The following is a 22,614-nucleotide window of genomic DNA, read 5'->3' on the forward strand; positions in this document are numbered from 1 at the left end:
GGAGATTTGATCAGTTTATAAAGATTCGATCGATCGATCGGAGCAGATGTTTCTTCTGTGATTGCGCTGCCACCTACAGGCGGGAATCAGAACACATTTAATATCCCCGATATTTAATTATAAATACAGTGAATACAGACTTTTACAATATATATTTTACTATTGTTGATGCAATTACAATGGAAACAGACAATTCCACCCACAGGCCAATATGTAAAAATACCGGCAAAATAAATAAGAGAATGGAAGAAGAACACAACAAAGGTCACATGAGTATCCAGGATGAAGCTGCACCCTCCAGAGCTGAACCAACTGCGCACACATGTCTGGGGAAAGTTAAAGAGCCACTCCATATTGTAAAATACTGTAGGGTATTGTTTGCATTATCCATTGATACTGTTTGCAAGATATAATTAACTTTTACATTTTTTACAACAGTACATTTTACAACATGTGCTGTGGGTTTTTTTCCCCCCAGAGCTGACCAGAAAACGTTACACTTTTGTACCAGATGTGTGCATGTTGTCAGTGCTGCAGTTGGTCTCCTCCTGATACCTGTATCAAATAACTGCTTGTTTGTAGAACTGATTGCATTTCGAGGTAATGTGTTCTTCTTTAGTGCAAAAACAGCGTACACACCTTAAACTAGAGTGTGAATATCAATTTAACATTTACATTTGGAGCATTTATCATACGCCCTTATCCAGAGCGACATACAATCAGTAGTTACCCTCCAGGGTTAAGTGTCTTGTTCAGGGACACAGTGGTAGTAAGTGGGATTTGAACCTGGGTCTTCTGGTTCATAGGCGAGTGTGTTACCCACTAGGCCCCTGCCTCCCCAATGTTAGGTTTGTATTGAAGAGAAGCTCAGCCTCTGATCAGTCTGCCTCAGAGTGTGGGAGTCGCTGTTGTTGATGGGATTCTTCCACAGTCTTCACAAGGATTCGTAACAAAGGGGAGAGGAAAATTGTAGTAAACAGGACTCTGAAGGCAGCATTTGTACATCATATGTGTCATGTGACATTGGCTGCTTTAACAAATAATAAATCTATGTAACACAAAACTCATTTCAAAATCTAAAATCTATGTTTGGTTTTAATATTAAATGTAAGTGGCTCACAGATTATGTGACATTGTTCTGTTTATGTATTTCCTTTTGTATCACAGTGTGTACTGTATGATGCCTGTACCCTGAACTAAATAAATAGCTTAAACACAGTTGATACTAAAAGCAATTCAGTGCTCTTCTAGCATATTGATAATACTGCCAGGCCAGGCCAGGAAGCGGCCCCGTAATCAGAAGGGTGCCGGTTCGAATCCCAATGTGCCACTCAGGTGCCACTGAGCAAAGCACAGTCCCCACACACTGCTCCCCGGGCGCCTGTCATGGCTGCCCACTGCTCACCAAGGGTGATGGGTAAAAGCATTTTGGTTGGTTAAAAGCACATTTCGTTGTGTGCTGTGCTGTAGTGTATCACAATGACAATCACTTCACTTTCACTTTCATACAGCACATTGTGACCTCTGTATTGTGATATGTATGATTTTGTGGATGTAGTATAGTAAAATGTAGAGATAATTTACCTGACAACTTCAAGAGATGAACAGGACCTTAAGCTTTCTGCAAGAAGTTTTGCTCCTTTAGTGCTTATTTTGTTACATTCCAAACTGAAAAAACACACATTAAAGGATCACACAAGCCCAATGAAAGACCTGAGAGAGATAAACAAGATGTAGAAGACTTTTCGCTGTAGAACTCACTCAAGTCTCTTCAGCTTCAAACACAGCGGCAGCACCTCAGACAGCTTCTCTGCCACATCATCGCCACAACTGTTCCAGGCCAAGCTGGATGAAAGGGAACGCATTACAGGACCTTCTATTGCATCCAACGTGACCACTTATCACCACAAACTGTCAATACCTCACATCCTCTATGTTAGTACAGTGTTTCAAGCCCTCTGCCAAACCAGCCAAATCAGGTGTCCCGACAGAAGTCAGGCTGAAAAAAAGAGACAATCTTGTGACATTTTTTTGCATTACACGAACACAGCCTATTTAAAAAAAATAAAAGTTATAAAATGTCTAAACACTTAATGTCCTTACAAATTCCTGAGTATTATCTTACTGGAGTTTTATCAGAGACTTCAAGCTGTGCAGGCCTTCTGAGAGACGCAATGAGCCTTCAGCATCAATTAGGTTTTCTGAAAGACTAAACATAAAAATGATCATTGTCATAATAGCATTTAATATAATTCCAAGATACCAGTCATGTCAAAGCTGTCGACCGGGGTGTTTTCAGTGGGTACAGATTTAAAGGAGATTTAAACAGCTCAACAGTGTGTGGAATCTCTTTCAGAATCCTTTGCTATATATAAAAATGTATAAAAAAAGATAAAATGTACATAAACTACATAGGTTGATATATAGGGTTTTACTCTAGCACTCGCAGCTGTGTCAGTGAGGGCAGGGTCTGGCCCAGTTTAACTGCACACGTGGAGCTCAGTTTGTTCTTGGAGAGACTAAAAAAAGGAAAACAAATTATTTGAAACAACAAATTATCATAGAAATTAAAATGAGTCAATGATGCAGCAGGAATATGGCCAAAGATTTGTGACAGTAGAACCTGAAATTGAATATATTTGAATCTGAATTGAAATGTAATTGTAGAAACTGAATCTGAAAGTATTAAATTGCATCTGAAATCCAAGGAAATTAAAACGGCATTATACATCACAAAAATTAAAATTCAGTTTTCACAACTCAATTAAAATTTTTTCAATTCAATTTCTGTTTCTACTGTCAATATCTAGACCATAATAATAGTGAAAATAACAATAATAACAACAATAATAATAAACATCATCATTATGAAAGGGTTTTGTGAACAATAACTTTATGTGTATTAATATAATTAAAATGTTAAATCCCCCAAATTCCTGACCACAAAATGATATTTCTGTTCTTTCATAAATGTATGAATTCATTAATTCATACTTAAGTTCTTCCAATGCTCTGCAGTGAGTCAGGGCCTCTACCAGCCATTCCCCATCTCTGTCACTCACACAGTTACCTGAGAGACTGGGCAAATGAATGAGGAGAGGATAAAGTCAGTATCCCATAAAGTTTTATTACATTTTTATTATATGCCATTTAAGGATATTATATGCTTCTGAGGTGCAAACCAGATAATCAGTCAAATATCAAATGTCATCAGTCATCTGTACCTGATCCTTCTCAGTTTTTTCCAGGTGGGAATAAGCTTTATTAGTTCCTCTACACCACTCTCTCCCATTCGCATGTCCTCCAACCTGGAAATATCGACAACACAGTAAAAACGGATTGATTGATGATACTGATTAATTATATGAATTAACATGAATTATCTCCTTTAACATGTTCAGGAAAGTGATGTATGATATATCGTGAATGTATTTAAATATATATTTGAATGTGACTTATATAAGGTGTCTTATAAGTTCTTTTAGTGCTGGTGTTTCCACCAACTAATCTAGAGATATGCTATAATGAGTTTGAGGCAGAACAGCCACACTATTATTGCATGTTCTTTAATTATTTTAAACATTATGATTGTGCCTGTGGTAAAACTCACTCAAGTTCTTCTATTTCCCTGAAGCCCTTCAATGAAAACATGAGAGAGCGGATGACTGTAGTCGACTCTTCTGTTGTTGTCAATTCTGCATTAATCTTGTTCAGTCTGGATAATATAGAAAGTAAATTAACTTCGAAAAATCACCAGTCTTATGAAAACAAGGAATTATTCTCAGCAGAGATTCATGATCTTACCTCAGCCACCTCACAGCAGTGAGTCTCTGCAGACTCTGGGCCAGGCAAGCCATGCCCTCTCTCTCCAACTGCAAATACTCCAGCCTGTGTGGATACAACTTTCGAGCTATAAGACCCACACTACCTGTCACATGGATCTGTAACTGGTTCATATCTCACCTGACACTCTCCAGAGAAAAGCACTGCCCGAAACCATTCATCAGCTCACAGGACCCAGATGGCGTCCACCCAGAACACTGAGCCAAGCTGTAGGAAGAGAAATGAATATGATGAAACACACATGGCTATGATAAAACTCCTACGTATACATACATTACTTGTAGCTGATGCAAATTTCATTTTCAGTCTGCTATTTCTGTGCTAATGTGAACATTTCACATTTTGAGATGACAGGACAATTCATACTCTATGGATTTCAGATGTGGCAGGTTCTGAAGTATTCTCCCCAGTCGTGCTGCTCCATCGTCACTGATCACATGATGACATAAACTATGAAAGACAAGCAAGTTATCAGAGGTGGACAGCAATGAAGTAAATTTAATTTGTAACTGTAACATTTCATGTATCTGTAATAGTTTTTCATGTATCTAATACTAAAGAAACTTTTTACTTTAAATCCACTACTTTTTGCTTCACTACATTATGTGAAATTTGTTGTTACTTCTTACTTCTGAGTTATTACATAATGGCCAAACTGTTGCAAAACTGTTTCTTATCTTATTGGCTCCCAGATTATCTGTTATCTGCACAGCTCAGCTTGCAGCCTGCTGTAGTCATTTTGCAGGGCTCTGGCAAAACTTTGCCTTTTATTCAATGGTGTTTCTCCCTAATGGAAATTGTTTGCCTCCAATGTTTTGTGCTTATAATCATTTTAATGAAGACAAATGAAAGACATTCTGTCAAGACTTACGCCAGACTTTCGAAATGCTGATGCTGGCACAGCGCTTCAGTAATGAGCACAACCTCGTCAGAGGCTGACTCCGCTGTATGAAGACTGAAAAGTGGAATGTTACATTTATCACTGATACAGTAAAGCAAAATGCCAGTTAAAGTCATCAAAGATTCACAGCCTAGAGATGTGGATGCCAGAGACCATCCCAGGACATTGGGAACACAATGGGGACTCACCCAGGATGGGGCACCAGGCCACTACACGAACACCATAACCCTCAATTTAGAGTCACTAATCCACTTAGTGTACATAGGTACAGTCACTCCAGTTGGTTAAAAAAAAAATAAAGGGAACACTTAAACAACACTGTGTTTCTCCATGTCAATCAGACTTCTGTGAGATCAAACTGTCCCCTTAGGAAGCAACACTGATTGACAATCAATTTCACATGCTCTTGTGCAAATGGAATAGACAAGAGGTAGACACTATAGGCAATTAGCAAGATATCCCCAATAAAGGTGTGGTTCTGCAGGTGGTGACCACGGGAGGAGGACAACAGGAGGAGGACAACAACCCAGCAGCAGGACCGCTACCTCTGCCTTTGTGCAAGGAGGAACAGGAGGAGGGCCCGACGTCCACAGGTGGTGGGGTCTGCTTCCTAGGCAGCACATTTGACATTTGCCAGAGAACACTGAGCACATGTGACAGAGTCTGGAGATGCCATGGAGAATGTTCTGCTACACAGCTATCCATGTGCTTGCCAGAGGTAGCCTGACTGCCATTAGATACCTAGATGAGATCCTCAGACCCCTTGTGAGGCCATATGCTGGTGTGGTTGGTGGTAGTAGCCTAGTGGGTAACACACTCGCCTATGAACCAGAAGACCCAGGTTCAAACCCCACTTACTACCATTGTGTCCCTGAGCAAGATACTTAACCCTGAGTGTCTCCAGGGGGGGACTGGCCCTGTAACTACTGATTGTAATTTGCTCTGGATAAGAGCATCTGGTAAATGCTGTAAATGTAAATGGTTGGCCCTGGGACAATGCTAGACCTCATGTGGCTGGAGAGTGTCAGCAGTTCCTGCAAGACAAAGGCACTGATGCAATGGATCCCTGAGGAAACCATGTGCCAGCTCATCAGGAGCATGTTCAGGGGTCGTAGAGAGGTCGTACAGGCGTGGAGGCCACACACACTACTAAGCCTCATTTTGACTTGTTTTAAGGACATTACATCAAAGTTGGATCAGCCTGTAGTGTGTTTTTCCACTTTAATTTTCAGTGTGATTCCAAATACAGACCTTCATCGACTTATAAATTTGATTTCCATCAATAATCTTTGTGATTTTGTTGTCAACACATTCAGCTACGTAAAGAACAAAGTATTTAATACGAATATTTCATTCATTCAGATCTATGACGTTTTATTTTTGTGTTCCCTTTATTTTTTGAGCAGTGTATATATGTTACAGTTTTAACAAACTGGAGTGACTGTGTCAATTCCTCAAGTGCAATAACGTGTGAGTACAATTAAAATAAAATTTTATTGATTTCTCCTGTGTAAAACTGTTTTTCATTCGGTTGTGAGTCATCTGCACCCAGATAGAGCCACATGCCTAATTTTGCTGTACAATAACACTTAAGGCTTTCTACTCTATGTTCTTCTACAAGATTAATACTTTATAGAAACAAAGCCATTTTTTATTTTGCCACTAGTGCAACGTCATTTATTCAACCAATGAAGTGGACGTCAACTTATGAATCATTTTACCTGAATTTCTTGAGATTAACCAAAGACTGAAGTATGGAATAAAGATGTGCTGCTCCTTCTCTGCTTATTCTGGTCAGAGACAATCTGAAATACAGAAATATTACTTCATGAACAGCCTCGGCATCTGGCAAAATAAAACTGTTTACTGGGAGCTTGTCCATCTGGTCTGAAATTAAAAATGCGTTATTGAAAAGGGAGCAGCTCAGCAGCTCAGATGAATTTCCTGTTTGTCATCACACAAAATTATATCCCAATAATATGTCTGCTACAATAATTCTGTATTCTTTCTGTCATTCGATTTTTTAAAGTTTGATCAAATGTTATTACATAAATCTTAACAAGCCAAAAGCAAATCTTGAACTCCTTACTCACTCAAACTCCTGGAGCAAATAACACTTCTGGGCCACTGGCTCAAGGCAGGTCAAGTGACGACCTTCTACATCACAGTCAGTAATGCTAGAGGATGTCAGAGACAGAATAACATGCTATTTGAAATGACTGCTACACTTCAAATATGGACACACATACATACTAACTGGTGACGGAAGTCAACTTGCCTGATGGACCTCACGGACGGACCTGTGTTCACACTGCAAAAAAGTGTGAATTCACATTGGACATTTCAAAGCTGATACTGATGATCATTAATGACTATACATAATTGCCTTATGTTGTTCCGTCATACCTTGGTTCAGTAAGCCCGGAATTTTCTTTTAGACAGGCAGTCATCGTGCCATCAGTTATACTGCAACATATACGAATATGTATAAGAATATGAACATATAAGAATAGAACATCCAATACCGCTCACATGAAGTAATTACAGCCATTAGCTGTGGTTTCTGTTATGTTTCAGATAATACTCTCATATAAAGGTACATATATCTGACATACATGAGCTCCTTCTACTGCCAAATGCACAAATAATCCCTTTAAATAAGTCATTCACACAGTGCATTCACATTCGACTGTGAATTGTGTCTGTATGAACAAAATACAGTATTATTTCTGATTCCCATATGGTATGGGATATTCATAACCTGGAAATCTAGTTTTTACATTTTACTAACACTTCAGGAGCCATTCATCCATCTATACTTGAAGTGCATTCCAAAAATGTTCAGCTACAAAGCAAGTGGACAGACTCACTTGATGTCCAGGATGTTGGGGTTCACACTCAGACAGGAGGCAGTGAGGGTAACTGCAGCTTCTGCTTTAATCCACTTCTCCTGAACCCTGCCAGCACACAGCAGCAACCATGCAACAACACAGAAGGTCATCAAGTGATCTGAGAATTCTGCACTTCTTCCACAAATACGATTCCTTCCTATTGTCCTTACGTAATCTACTTTACAGAAATAATACTTGGATCTATTTAAAACAGTCATTTATTGCCATTTACAAAATCTTTCATCAATTCAACTGCTTTATAGTAAAGGCTCATCACCTGACACTCCACCCAGCACCATATTTGTTCATGTGCAGAAACAGCTCCTTGAACACCTGAACATCTAGGTCATTATTCTTTATTCTGAAACAGAAATCACAGATGTCAGAAATCACAGATATGTGGATACTGCTATAGACTGATTCGACTCACTCCAGGCTGTATAGTGATGTCATCTTAGCCAGACTGTAAAGGATGTGTAGGCGTTCCTTATCAAAGGTGTTACATGAGAGTCTAGGACAGAAATAAAAAACTTCCTCGTTATCAGTCCACAGAATCTCTCTCTCTCTCTCTCTCTCTCTCTCTCTCTATCTATCTATCTATCTATCTATCTATCTATCTAGGTAGGTGTGGTTCACACAGTCACACTCACTCTAGTTTGACCAGTTTAGGGCATCTATTGAGAATTTCCATGAGCTGCTGCAGATGGTCTGCCCCAAATTTGCATTCTCTGAGACTGAAAATAAAAATGTTAAAAGTGAGGTTATGCAAAGTCATATGCAAATATAAATACACAACTGCTGGTGGAACTGAAAATGAGCAGGCAAGGCAACCAACCTTAGAGTTTTTTCCCTGACAGTGTCTTGCACAAAGTGAATAAGCGACTTCTCCTCAGTCCCCAGACTAAAATGATGTTTCAAACATTATGCATCAGGTATGTCACAGAGGTGGCAATATTCAGTACCACTGAGATTTAAGGGTATAGATCAAATAAGACCAACCTGACTTCCACTGCCACTACCTTCTCACATGTACTCATAGAATTAACCAGATGAAGTGCTCCTAACTGAGTGAGACTGTTGTCATTGAGGCTATCAGGAAAGAAAGAAAGATCATAAAGACATGCTAATATTACTATTTTAATTAGGGACAGATTTTCAAGGTTCTAGTTATATACATCGTCTGTGCATTCACTAATGTAACATCAAGTACAACAGAAACATGCAAATGACTGCATTATTGGAGAGGAAGGTATACTTATAAACCTAACTCTGACATTTGTGAACACTCCCCATACACTACATCTAAAATAGTGGTTGCAAAAGATCCCCCAAAGTACTTACTTCATTAAGCTGTTGATTCGAAATTTAGACAGATGTCTCACTAGAATTTCCACACCTTCATCTCTGAGGAGGTTACTGGACAAGCTATAGCACAAGAGTACAGACAAGAGTACAGACTGACATGCAGCATTCAAATTGTCCCTTGAAATTAAATTGGGGAAATCACATTCAAGAGCTAAACACAAAAGACTCACTCCAAGACAGAAAGGTTTGCACATTGTTCAAGGATCCCAGAGAGCTTTTCCACATTGATACAGTTCATCACATACTGAGTCAACCTGGAGGAAAACAGGACAACACACAGAAACAATTTAAAACATCTAAAATCTGCTGACATGGAGTTTAGACTATTTGTATAGCTCTTAACTCAACAATGGTAGTACCTGTGTACGTGTGCATGTGTGTGTGTGTCAACTCACCTGCATGTTGCTTTTTCTGCTTTCATTTGGACAAATTTTATGAAAGCATCTCCCTTAGGCCTACAGTCAAAACATTCAAGATTATCAGTTCAAGTCAATTCAGTGAATGTCATGAACTAAGATTGAATCAATACCTAAGTTCTACTGCTTCCACACGTTTGCAGTCAATCAAAGATTTAACCAATATCAAGGCTCCATTTGTTGACATCTGAACATGATTTATACTAAATTAAAAAGAGAAAGTAGAAAATTCAAAATTAACCACAATGCACAACAGCAGATACTGGTAAAAATCTGTAGTTTTTGTCTGGACAGCAAAAAAATTTTACATCAGTAGCTGAAGAGATGTCATCTTGGGGAGGTTGTTCAACAGTTTCTCAATGGTGTCATCTTTCAAAGACCCAAAAGAGAAGCTGAAATGAAATCAGGAAGAAACAGAAATCATGGTCATTAGCTATGAAGAAACTGGGCAAACTGGCCAAGGTGACATCCTAAAAAAACAAGAAACTCAATGAACTCACTCTAAATCCAACAGATTAGGACAGTCAACCAGTTTCTTACACAGCAAGTTCATGTAGGAAGGGCTGACATCACTGTGAGTGAGGCTGCGGAAATGAAACAGACATGGAAACAGACTACTGAAATGGGTCTAAAAAACAGGTTAGAATTGTATGAAAAAAAAAATCACAACGGCTGCTTAATATTTACAGCATTTATCAGACGCCCTTATCCAGAGCGCCTTACAATCAGTTGTTACAGGGTCAGTCCCCCCGGAGGGTTAAGTGTCTTGCTCAGGGACACATTGGTAGTAATTGAGGTTTGAACCTGTGACTTTGTGGTCTTCTGGTTCATAAATTGTATCATATCCACTAGACTACTACAACCACAGTTTACAATTTATAGACTTACCAGAATCTCTTGATGAATGTAGTGAAATGGCTAAAAGTGACAAAAGATATATTGACATGACTTATCACACCCCCATTTAAAATGTATATCTATAATCGTGATCATTTATTGTTAATATCTTAATTACGTATTTACCTCTTTCTTGGACGAAACTTCAGCATCACTTTTTTCTCCCCACCACAGCTGCCAAATGAAACAGTGTTAAAAACACAACACTACAGATATTTTACACAGAGTGTACTGAGCATACCTGACATCCACCTCAGATAGATTAGTGCAGGTACAGAGAGAGCCAGCCAGTGACACGATGCCATCCATGTTCACGTCATTCTCACTGACACTACAGAGCCACAGAAGGAGAAAAAAACAGCATCATTTGCATGCATCAGACAGATCGTGTGGAACTGCAGCACTGTCTATCATATGCTATTTGGTGTATGTGAGCTGCCATTTACTTTATTTCCTGGATGGCCTTCAGCTGAGGTAGAAGGTCAAGGAGTTTCTGAAGACCTTTATTATGCAGGAGGTTCCTGGAGATGCTGAGCAGGAGGACAGAAATGATCTGTGAGCAACCCCACATATTTCACAATTTCATCAATACCCCCATGAAATACAACCACAGACAGTGTTGAGATACTCACTCCAGACAGACCAAGAAAGGGCTCCTTCCCAGAAAACTGCACAAATCATCCATGTTAGAGTTCAGGAGTTTACAGTCTGTAAAGCTGTATTCCAACGAGAGAAGGACAGGATTCTCACATATATTCAGACAATAATCTGTAAATTGATTTTTTTTCTATTAATTTAGAAGGGTATATGACTGGATTATGGTTGGGGATCAGTGTGTTATTCGTCTGATGTATTCTGATTATCTAATTATTCTGTCGCTTTATAGGGTGGGTCTGCAGCAATTGCTGAGAATTATTCAAATTATGGTTTGCAATATGATATCAAAATAGTGCAAAAAGAGTGTTCTCATTATTTCTGCAACTAAGGAGGACCAGTATGCTTTCTTTCAGTGTACTTAAATGAGCAAGAACTGACTGTTGTTGCAATGGTAAAATCCCTTGTTCGGGAACATTATCATGATGATGATGATGTTGTTCAGTGGCAGTGCTGTAAATTGTAGGCACAAGCGAACGTGCTCGCACGCAAATCCCAAATGTGTACAAACGAAGTTTATCTAACACTTACAATGAATAGGATTCAATCTTATTCCAAGATGGGAAAGTGCTAATCATATGTTGTTCCCACGTTTCAGGCTTTACCCAGGAACCTTGTGTATAAATTTATTTGCAGGTTAACTGAATCAAGGAACGAGTTGTCAGTAATTGACTCTGAAAAGTTATTCCTCTATATTTTGGAAATGTTGGCACAAACAATTGTATGTTTTCTAATGACGCTAGATAGATATTTGATGTTTGTAACCCAGCCACTGGGGAGTTTTTGCCAGTCCCAAACACGAGTAAATGTGAAGGGTTGCGTCAGGAAGGTTTGTCATATATGATTGTTTGGACCTTGAGTCAGCAATAATAAATGAAGTGAGAATATTTTATAACAAAAAAGCCAATTAAGATAAATCATGTTGTACATACACAAGTGTTTCAGGTGCCTCTGAACCCTGATGTCCAGTATTACTGTAACCAAAAGAGATTTTAATTTAACAAACAGACAATGCAGATTTTAAGAGAAAATTAACTTTGAACTGGGAAGAGGAAGCAATAATCAAGTGGTTACTTATATTAATCACTGTTAGTATCATATTGTCAGCATTATGTGTGTAAAAAGCACAAGCCATTCAAAAAGCCATTGTCTCAGTTTATTAAAGTATTCTCACACCTAAATCAACATGGGGCAGTGGTGGCCTAGCGGTTAAGGAAGCGGCCCTGTAATCAGAAGGTTGCTGGTTCGAATCCCGATCCGCCAAGGTGCCACTGAGGTGCCACTGAGCAAAGCACCGTCCCCACACACTGCTCCCCGAGCGCTGGTCATGGCTGCCCACTGCTCACTCAGGGTGATGGGTTAAATGCAGAGGACAAATTTCACTGTGTGCTGTGCTGCTGTGTATCACGTGTGACAATCACTTCACATGTCTAAACATTCTGTTTTCTAACAAAAGCCACAGGAAAAAACATTCAAGGAACAAGAAGAACCGGTGTGTGAGCAGCTAACATATAACACCTACAAAGCCACAAACTTACCATTTTTTGAATGAACTGCTGAAATTCAGGGATATATCTTTCATTCCATTCCTGAGCAATAACAAATGACATTGTCTTACAGGCATATATCTGATATATATAGATATGCAAATATATTAACGAAAATGCATCATGAAGCTGTAAAAGTAGTAACTCACGTGACATAAACGGTACTGGCCATTCTGTAGGTCATCATCTGCTCAATGTGTGTGATCAGTTCAGGCAGATGGAAAGAATTCCTTTCCAACCTAAATCACAAAAGTGTCATCAGTTTTTTGCACAGTAGGACAGCTGCTAACACAGCAGCAACGCAGCTATAATTAACACTCACAGGACTGATGTGACGTTTAAGAGCCGCGGTAATGTGTCCACAATTAACTTCAAACTTTTGTTCGTCAGAATGTTACCGCTAAGGCTAAAAAAGAAGAAGAAGAAACATTAATTGTGGGATTTTGGCACAGAAATATAAAAACTATAGATGGCCTACTTGATCTTTTCAATCATTGGGCACTCTTTCAAGGCATGGATAAGTTTAGTGGCTCCATCATCTGTGAGACTGCAATTAGTAAATCTGAGGATAAGTGAAATAAAGGGAGTTTAATGTCTGTGTCTGGAAGTACACATGTAACAAAGGTTATACTGAAAAATTAATGCAAATGCATGACTTACTCTAACTGCTTCAGGGTTTGCAGTTTTGGAATGATGCCAGACAGTGACTGTGCAAATTTATCATCATATTTACGACTGTGAAATCTGAAAAAGCACAAATAACCATTGTCTGTCTGAACCAACTAGAAGGAGCACATAGTGTTTGAAATGTGTAAATTAGTATCCAATAGTATTTGCCACACTAGTGCATCTCAAAAAAAAAATATCATGATGATGAGTGCACTCTGTGGGGTTTTGCTTTTTATGTCACATTGTACAGTTGGTTATTTCTTTAATTTACTGAATCAATTACACACAAGTTCTGTGATGGCAAACATTATAGTGCATGGCACTCCTTTTTGCATTTTATGTTTCTGTTCACCTTCTGATTTATGTGGTAGTCATATGGAACGCGATGAAAATTTACATTTTTCAATTAAAATATGAACAATATTTTCTCAGTAATTACTGAATTACTGATCAGGTTGAGGAACTCACATGAGGGATTCAACCTTCTTGCAGTTGGGAAGGACATCCAGGCACTCAGGTTCCAGTGAACATCCTCCAAAATCCAGAATGGCATTCCCTTCGGCAGCTGAAATCACAAAGGCGAGAGCATCCAAGTCCACTGGGTTCACCCGAATGTTTCTCAGCTCAAAGCGCTGACGTGAGCCCACTTTCATTGCTAAGGCCACATCCTGGGTTTCATGGGTACATCGGCAGAGCTCCACGATCTTGGGTCCCGTCAGGTTGGCATTTCCTGCAAAGCTCTCAAGCACCTTCAGAACAGTGCTTTGACGTTTACGAAGCCTGGCTTCAGCATTATCACCAGCCAGGAGGATCAAGTAAGGCATGCAGTCTGATGAGGCAAGACCACACAAAAAAAGCTGGATGGAGTCTGTGAAGACCATCTTTGGCTCATTCTTTGCGGCCCATCGAGTTTTTAGGGCTAGCTTCTTTTTGAAAGCGGCATCTGTTACACTTTCACTGGTCATTAGGTGGACAGCTCCCAGAAACTCCTGCATTGTCAGGTGCATGAACGAGTAGACCAAGCTTCTGTACCTACCCTCAAAATTCAAGTCTACCTGGCAAAGGATACCCACTCTGGTGGCAAAGTCAGTAAAGCAAAGAGGTGATTCTTCAATTTCAAAAACAATTCTGCGGTCCTCCAGGCCTTCCATTGCCAAAGAGCCCAACCATCTGATCTCAGACCTGAATCTCTGCAGGACACTACCAACGGTTTCAGAAGAACTTTTGTCAGAATTGCGATGGAGAAAGGCAGACAGGATCTGGAGGTATATCTGTGTGAGAGTCCGGGGAAGTTGCAATGAGTTTTGCCACCCATTGGTAGAGAACAAGTGATCCAGGCAGACACAGCAAATGTGGCAAAGTGCAGGAACATGGCACATGGTCAAGAGGTGACGACTGGTCATCAAGTGAGTTATGGCCCTTTCACAAATACTGCGGTCTTTTCCCTGAAAAAACTGTTCTGTGTATTCCTGGATGCTCTTTTGGTCAAATCCCAGAAGCTCCCCAATGTACCCAGAGTTGTGAAACATATAAGTCACATCCCGTGGCCTGCAGGTGACCAGTAGAGTGCACTTTGAGAGGATCTTTTGGCTGCACAGTCCAGACAGTAGTTCGGCGATTGGGAGCTGGGTTGAGGAGTCCAGTGCACTACTGAGCTTATCAGGGTTAGCAAACTTAGTCCGAAACTCATCATAGCCATCAAAAATTAAGCAGACCTTCTCAGGGTTAGAGCTGATGAAGTCAAGCACCTCCTCACCTTGATCTTCACTGCTGGGAGGAAGGACAAATCGAAAGAGCAGCTCCTTCAGAGACAGGGGCTGGCCAACTAGGTTCAGTTGACGAAACTCCAGCAAAAACAACAAGTGAAATGACGGGAAGGCACCTTGGGCCCAACGGTGGCCCAGACAGTGCATCAACAGGGTCTTTCCAGAGCCCGCCTGGCCAAGCAGCACTATCACCTGGCCAGAGTTGCCTAAGAGGGATTCAACTGTCACCCGGCATTCAACAGAGCTGTCCTCTCCATCTTGGCCATGGATCCTGTCCACTCTATTCCGACTAGAGGTTCGTTTCTGGAGGCTGACCCATGTTTCATGCAGATGCACCTCTCTTACCACATCCTGTGTGACTCTTTTGTATTTTTGTAGAAGTAACGTTTTAACAGCATCCACGTAATTCTGCACATGGTCTGTATAAAAACAATGACACTTTAAATGAATACATTGCTAAATAACAACAGTATTTCAGATTTTTTTTTTAAAAAAGCAATTAATTTAATAATAGAATGAACATACCGAGTCGTTGCCGTTTCCTGTTGCTTTCCACAGCACCTAAAGTGTTAAAAACAGACAGATATAGTAATACAGTTTTTTTTTTTCTATCACTCTTTTTTATCTGAAGGAAATGCTTATATTTTGTCACTTTTTAATCTTTTTTACTGCACCTTAATAGCAACTTCATAACAAATCGATGTTGTGTTACAAAGAAAGAAAACAATCAAGTGAAAAGTAAAAGCTCAGCACACAGTGCACACAAGGAAATGTGTCATCTGCTTTTAACCATCACCCTTGGTGAGCAGCAGGCAGCCATGACTGGCACCCGGGGAGCAGTGTGTGGGGACGGTGCTCTGGTCAGTGGCACCTCAGTGGCAATATGTCCACTACCAGTCCATATATTATTACCCACAGAGCCGCCACTGAGTGATCACAAATCGCAATGAGCAACGTCAAAAAGAAACATACTGCACCTGTCACACAGCCAGCAGCACACATGAGCTGCGATTCCAGTAACATGGGCATGTTTTCGCAGGACATGCAGAGAGCCTGAAGGAACTCGGCACATTTCACCGGCTCTGCAGTCTTAAAGTGGCCCACCAGCCTGGTGGCACATTCCCTGAGGTTGGTCAGCTGCCGAAGGTCCTCCAGGGCTGGCTGGTCCGTCACCAGGCTGCAGAGGTTCCGAAGGATGTCGTGCCTTTGTGAGCAGAGGACCTCCACCAATGCCTGGCTCTCCTGCGCTACTACAGAGCACACGTCCTCCTCCAGGTTGCCAGTCTCCATAGTGAGCCATCAGCTACAGAGAACAATGCATTTCCTGTAGAAAGATGCCCATCACAGCTTTTTTTTTAAATACTTTTTAATACCAAGTATATTTTAGCCCTCTCTCTCTCTCTCTCTCTCTTTTCCAGGGAGAGGAGAAATGCTTTTACTTTCAACGTTTGAAAGCAGGGAGAAACTACAATGAGCAGCAACAGACCTCGATGTCCTCACATGACCTGGCGCTCAACGTACGGACGTTCCCTGCGCGTAAACATGCCGAACACACGCAATCTGGATTTATTTAAGGTCTGCGGCTCTGGGCACTTAAAAACATCATAAATAAACCCGAAATACAATCCCCTTGTAAGAAGCGGCTATACAAACGTGGATCCGTTCACTCCGAGCAAATGTATTTAAAATGTATGTACATATTGCACAGATATTTCGTGCCAGAGCAAGCGCAAAGAGAAGAATACATACCGTGCGGTGGCATAACGTACAGAAGAAAACGAAACCAAAGGCGACTTTAGTTTCGGTTTGTCAGCCGCAGTTGCGCATGGCGCAGTTACAACAGTCAGGAGGCGGAGACGCGAGGCAAATTCCCACATTCCCAGTTTTATTATCATGGAACAGGATCATGTCCGTAGTCAACATCAACACACACACAGAGCCACAGCGTCCTACCAGATGATCATGCTGGTCTAATTCCTCATAATTAAGTTCCCATGTAATGTATGAAGTTGAGTGAGTGAGTGAGTACTAGAAAGCTGTGGTTGGGGATGTGGTTTCTCTACAGGAAAAAAAAAAACTGTGCCCGACATCAGGTCGAAAACCTAAACATAAAAACACACACAGACTGGAAGACTTCCGCACAAACATGCTGTCAGCAGAAATCCTGTAAAAAATAAGATGACAGGACATGGCTAGGTCACTTGTGTTGCACCAGTAACGGTGAAGCGTGTAAAGAGAGTCTGCTGCATGTCCCCCATGACCTGCTGGTAGCTGAGGATGATAGAATTAACTTGTCTGTGTCTAGTTACTCAAGAGTCTTCCTCAGAAACTCCACTAGTAAATGGTGAGGGAAGCCGAAGTCCATCTGTATAAGCACATAACCCTGCAGAGGAAGGATTCATATTTCAATTATTGACATGCTCTGTGGAAATAAAGAAAGGAAGGACTAAAAAAAGCTCACATTTTGTGGTATAACATCATGGTTCATTATGTCAAACAAATTGAGTCCTTGTCGGTCCAGCAAGGTCGTTATTCCATGTTCTAGGTCTAGTACAAAAGAAGAAAAGTAGACACAAACACATTGCCTGGACATTTACACTTTTATCACACATACACTTTTAGGCTTTAAAAATGCCAGGAAACACATTCACTGTAGCCTGAGAGAAAAATACTTACACGATAAGACCTTGGGAATGCCTATCTTCTCCACAGCTTCTTTTAAATAATTGACATGGGCCTCCTCCAACTTTAGGAATATTCATGTGGATTAATAGTGGAGAGAAATAATAAACCGTTTTACGGCACTTATCAGAAACACTCTGACAAACCTTCAGTCTAACATGTTTTCAAATGATTCTTACCTGAAGAGTCCCTTCATGATTTGATGTATTTGTTATAGAAATACTATTTAAAAAAAAAACACACAGCATTTGTCATATCAGTAAGTTGTCACAATGAGTACCACCTCTAAAAAAATTGGGCTCTCCAAGTGCCACCAATATGATCAATAATTAACACAGTATTATCAATAATTTAAATAAGTACCACATTTTGAAAACCAAGGTGTTTGATCATTTGCATGTTTATTCCAATAGTTAAAAGGAAACACACAAAACATAGTCAACTCACCTTAATGGCTTAGCTGTCAGAATGAATTTCTTGTCTTCGTACGAAGCTCTTACACTAACTTCCACGTCCTGTTATAATGTATAGAAATAATTGCTATTCGATCAATAAACTTTTGCTAAAACCTGCTTGTGAACACACTCTTTTTGTTTTCTAAAAAATGAAATCAGAGCTTTCCTGACCATTTCAACATACAAAGATGAGGCACCAGAGCCTGAGGTCATTTCCACTGCAGCCATTGCTTTGACGTGAGTCCCGTCTGGTGTGGTCCACAGGTCTGGTGCTGATACACTCCAGACTTTTAACACTGGCGCTGAGAACAACAACTGATAAACAGACACATGTGACACAAAAACACACACAATCATTAAAAGCAGTTTTCACTCACTAATGAGGAAAAATGTTCATAATGTGCACAACTATATGAACATACAGAAGGCCAATCCCTGATTTCTGTGGTAAACACCATAAAGTCATGGAAACAGGTGTTAAGTAATCCTTTTTTACTCACACTGTAAAATGTTAGATTAAGAAAATGTAATGTAATTACTGAGATGCTCTAAGATGCAACCTGATAGGATATGTCACCATACCTGGTTTATAAAATTTGGCATTGCTGTGGACATATCTGCCTTGAAGAGATCCTAAAGTCAGAATGCAGAAAAGATTGTTTATCATACACAACAATTTGACTCAAAGTCTCATACCACCATAGGATGATTTGATGGTTTTGGGGGTCAGTATATGGATCAGTAATCATTTCTGTATCTGGAAACAGTTTGACACAAACATGACAATCATTTCATAAAACTAAATAATCAGGCCTTGAACTATTTATCAATATATAACCAATGTCGTCTCATCTCACATGCACAAAAGTGACATTGGGCTCATGCAGAGCAGCCACAGAGCTTCTGAATGGCTATTGGCCACTGGGTTTTGCAATTGTACATATAAAATAAGTAAGTAAGTCAATCAAAATCTTAGTACAGGTAAATCCTAAAGAAAACAACACACACACACACCGTGAGCTCCTGTCCAGAAATGTACCGCACAAAACGCCCATCAAGGTGAGCTGCGGTCATGAGGGGCTGCATGACTTCATCAGAGATCCAGAAGTATAGCATACGTTCTTCACCAAGCTGAGCCGGGTTGAAAACGGAGGCAGTTATCACTGCTTTGGTGTTATTGTAGAAAGTCAGACCCTGTTTAGCAATGCAAATAAATGAAATGTGGTCCAACTGTGAGTAGGAACAGTACACAAAGCGCTACAACGTTGTCTTCAAACCAGAGGTGGCCGGGTATGCTGCACCTTATGATATGATTCAATGTAGTTGGAAGTGATGACAGGGGCAGAGGTTACAGATATGTCCACACCAATGCCACCATCACTGAGAAAGTTCTCTGTTGGCTCAGAGAAAACATTTTACTTAATGCAAAGTACACATTGAAATGAACACCAATTTTGACATTACTTATACAGGCAATACCTGCTGTTTCCTGAATGAAGTCTGACAGAATATTGGCCACACTATTAATCTCACTGCATACCTACAAACAACCAGGAAAGGGTTAACGTGAATATCATGATCAAAATTTACATAACAGTGCATATTTATTTAATTGAAAGTGAAGTGATTGTCATTGTGAAACACTGCAGCACAGCACACGGTGACACAACAAAATGTGTCCTCTGCTTTTAACCATCACCCTTGGTGAACAGTGGGCAGCCATGACAGGCACCTGGGGAGCAGTGTGTGGGGACGGTGCTTTGCTCAGTGGCACCTCAGTGACAAATTGTCAAATATTGTTACATTAATGATCTACACTACCAGTCAAATGTTTGGACACACCTAGTCACTAAAGACACGGGACTATCAAATAATGCATGTGAGGCAATGAAACAAAAAATATGGCAAACAAGATAAAAAGGTAAAAAAAAATCTCGGAGCTTTTGCTGTGATGGCAGCATTTTACACTCTTTTCTTCTCTCCACCACCAAGTTGGACAACGGGGATGATTCCCAACAGTCCTGAAAGTTAATGCTGAACACTTTCTTTTCCTTCATTCATGTTAATAAGCATCTCATGACGTGGATTTGATGAGGAAAATAGTAAACGAAGCAGCCATGAAGTGGCGGCTCAAAAAAATCAGCTCCTCTTTCTCCTGCTACAGATCCTGCTGATTTGGTCTCCATAAATGAACACCATTTTGGGGCAGTGGTGGCCTAGTGGTTAAGGAAGCGGCCCCGTAATCAGAAGGTTGCTGGTTCGAATCCCGATCTGCCAAGGTACCACTGAGGTGCCACTGAGCAAAGCACCGTCCCCACACACTGCTCCCCGGGCGCCTGTCATGGCTGCCCACTGCTCACTCAGGGTGATGGGTTAAATGCAGAGGACAAATTTCATTGTGTGCACTGTGTGCTGTGCTGCTGTGTATCACGTGTGACAATCACTTCACTTTAACCTCTACTGAGAAAGTGTCCAAACGTTTGGCGCTATTCCACACGTAAACAGCAGGGGGCAGAAAAGAACAAGAAGTTTCCTTAGGGCCCTGTGCGTGGCAGAGATGATGATTGTGCACCGACCTGGCCTTTAACCACCAGCTGAACAGTCAAAGAGACGAACTCCGTGAAGATCCTCTTCAGCCAGCCAGGTCTGCAGACAAAAACATTGCAAGTAAAAGTTTGTACACAAAAATGCATGGACAGCAATACAGAGTCAACATTTGCATATAACTCGAGCCCAAAAAGAGCCTAGGCCTTCGCACCGAACTTACTCTCGGTCACCCTGCAGATGGAGATTTAGCTTGTGGAAGATGAGGTGGCAGTCTGAGGTGTCTGCAGCCACTTTCCCTCTTCCGCAGTCTGAGACACAAAAACACGTTTTGCTAATAAACAATTACATAAAATGTGGCGTAAATGATAGAAGGAAATAAAAAAAATACTCACAGAGTCTGGGGTTGATGGCAAGATCAATGTGAGACTCAATCTCAAAGTCAACAGACTGTGACACAGAGATGCTGTAAGACATGATGGCACATAGGAGTAGATGTGTTTTAATGCTGCTCAAATAAACTGAGTGTCTGCACCCCCTTGAAATGGGGGGTTGGTAAAGACTGACAAAGCCATTTTAAAAAATTTGATTGTCTTAAACTGATTAGAGGCATAATATCTAAATAATTGGAACTGTTGGATGTTAATCCTCTCCACGTATTGTATAAAAGTACCTGTAATATAATCTACCTGGCAGAACACGAACACATGAAGCCCACAGATGTGAAACGCTACAGCAACCTGCACTGGCCTCCTCCGTAAAATGAAACACAGTGAAGGGTGAAACCCGTGCACCCCCATTCTGCAATGTTACATAACGTCCTTATTCGCTTTGGTGAGAATACTCACAGCCAGCTGTAGGCGTAAGTGAAGCGTCCCTTAAAAACTGCAGACACGTTGGAGATGGCGATCCCAACTCCTTCATTGGGCCGCAGCTCCACTTCACTCCGGCCAATGGACAGATTGTAGATCTCAAGGCTGTTGCATCACGTGGACGACACATCAAGGATATCGTATTACAGCAGGCCACTTGTTTCACAACATCTTGGCATGAACGTGTTAAGACTGAAGCAACACTGACTTGTGAAGTCCATAATCCACTTTCCCAAAAATGCTCATGGACTTCTCGCCCTCTATGCTGGGGTATCTGGCGTGCTGAAATGCAGCTTCAATAACCTTTGTGGTTTTCTCATTTACTGCAGGAAGGGACATGAAAAGCAATGATACTTATACTATATATTATAGTTTTGTAGTACAGGGTCTAAACAGAATTTTAAACTCAATTTCTAGCAGAAGCAGAAGCATGAGGCCAGAACCTCTTTATGATCGGAGAAAATCAGAATTTGAAGGAACAGTTCATGTACTCACAGACCAGAGCAGCAGGGTAGGTAAGTCTACAGACAGTCCCTGTGAACCGGTAAGCAGACTGCGAGTCCAGACATGCATGGCCCATCTGAACCAGGATCAGGACCAGGACAGGAGCTGAAGCGGCGTAGCGTCTCATCCTATCTGGATTACTTCTGGATTCCAGCTTTAGTAACCAGAAAGCTGAATTTACAGGGCTCTGTTCAGACCCTCTCACTAACTGACTGGCTCCAGCAGAGGGGAGGAAGAGGGAGGGAACTGGCGACACCCGAGGGAGGCAGGGGCAGGACTGGACCTTCCCTGGGTCCCAAATGTTCAGGGATTGGGAACGTTTGCATTGTTTGGGCCGCTGGGGTTATTGGAGGACAGTAAACAGAGCTCTCAGGGGCATGTTTAGGTTCAGCGTATTCATTCAGCCAAGGCAGAACATTCTGCTTGGGCTAAAACAACCAAATCTAGAACACATTGGCCAAGTCACTTTTTCTTTTTTCATCTCTTGAGCAATAGTATTTTGGCAGTGACACTTCTGTCATCCATCACTGAACTCTACCCAGGGAACACTGTACTTTTGGAGGAAAGTAAAATTATTGCCTGGAACAATGAGTAACATTTATTTTTAC

At 40.8% G+C, this 22,614-nt stretch overlaps 2 protein-coding genes across 2 annotated transcripts; both read right to left on the bottom strand.

Annotated features, from left to right (window-relative positions):
* Positions 1–96: 96 nt before the first annotated feature.
* nlrc5 (NLR family, CARD domain containing 5) lies at positions 97–16,796 on the bottom strand. The gene is made up of 44 exons (XM_028958654.1): positions 16,699–16,796; positions 15,927–16,273; positions 15,475–15,510; positions 13,652–15,368; positions 13,175–13,258; positions 12,993–13,076; positions 12,837–12,920; positions 12,664–12,753; positions 12,506–12,556; positions 11,900–11,941; positions 10,946–11,029; positions 10,760–10,843; positions 10,555–10,644; positions 10,440–10,487; positions 10,305–10,334; positions 9,917–10,000; positions 9,725–9,808; positions 9,530–9,619; positions 9,396–9,455; positions 9,171–9,254; positions 8,977–9,060; positions 8,635–8,724; positions 8,471–8,536; positions 8,286–8,369; positions 8,066–8,146; positions 7,913–7,996; positions 7,615–7,701; positions 7,151–7,210; positions 7,023–7,055; positions 6,838–6,921; positions 6,466–6,549; positions 4,715–4,798; positions 4,210–4,293; positions 3,964–4,050; positions 3,805–3,888; positions 3,611–3,715; positions 3,225–3,308; positions 2,995–3,078; positions 2,436–2,519; positions 2,126–2,209; positions 1,922–1,999; positions 1,762–1,845; positions 1,585–1,668; positions 97–932 (listed from the first exon to the last, which is right to left on the bottom strand). The coding sequence occupies exons 2-44, from the start codon at positions 16,237–16,239 to the stop codon at positions 845–847; spliced, it is 5,190 nt and encodes a 1,729-aa protein (XP_028814487.1). The 5' UTR covers positions 16,240–16,273; positions 16,699–16,796; the 3' UTR covers positions 97–844.
* A 17-nt stretch (positions 16,797–16,813) lies between these two features.
* On the bottom strand, positions 16,814–22,223 carry cetp (cholesteryl ester transfer protein, plasma). Its single transcript, XM_028958657.1, has 16 exons — positions 21,998–22,223; positions 21,711–21,825; positions 21,479–21,607; positions 21,026–21,096; positions 20,854–20,941; positions 20,663–20,732; positions 19,566–19,626; positions 19,388–19,479; positions 19,101–19,280; positions 18,669–18,719; positions 18,258–18,401; positions 18,079–18,146; positions 17,811–17,853; positions 17,626–17,695; positions 17,411–17,496; positions 16,814–17,332 (listed from the first exon to the last, which is right to left on the bottom strand). The coding sequence occupies exons 1-16, from the start codon at positions 22,131–22,133 to the stop codon at positions 17,255–17,257; spliced, it is 1,482 nt and encodes a 493-aa protein (XP_028814490.1). The 5' UTR covers positions 22,134–22,223; the 3' UTR covers positions 16,814–17,254.
* Between the last annotated feature and the right edge of the window lie 391 nt (positions 22,224–22,614).

The sequence above is a fragment of the Denticeps clupeoides genome, chromosome 17, assembly GCF_900700375.1.
Source record: "Denticeps clupeoides chromosome 17, fDenClu1.1, whole genome shotgun sequence".
NCBI lineage: Eukaryota > Metazoa > Chordata > Actinopteri > Clupeiformes > Denticipitidae > Denticeps > Denticeps clupeoides.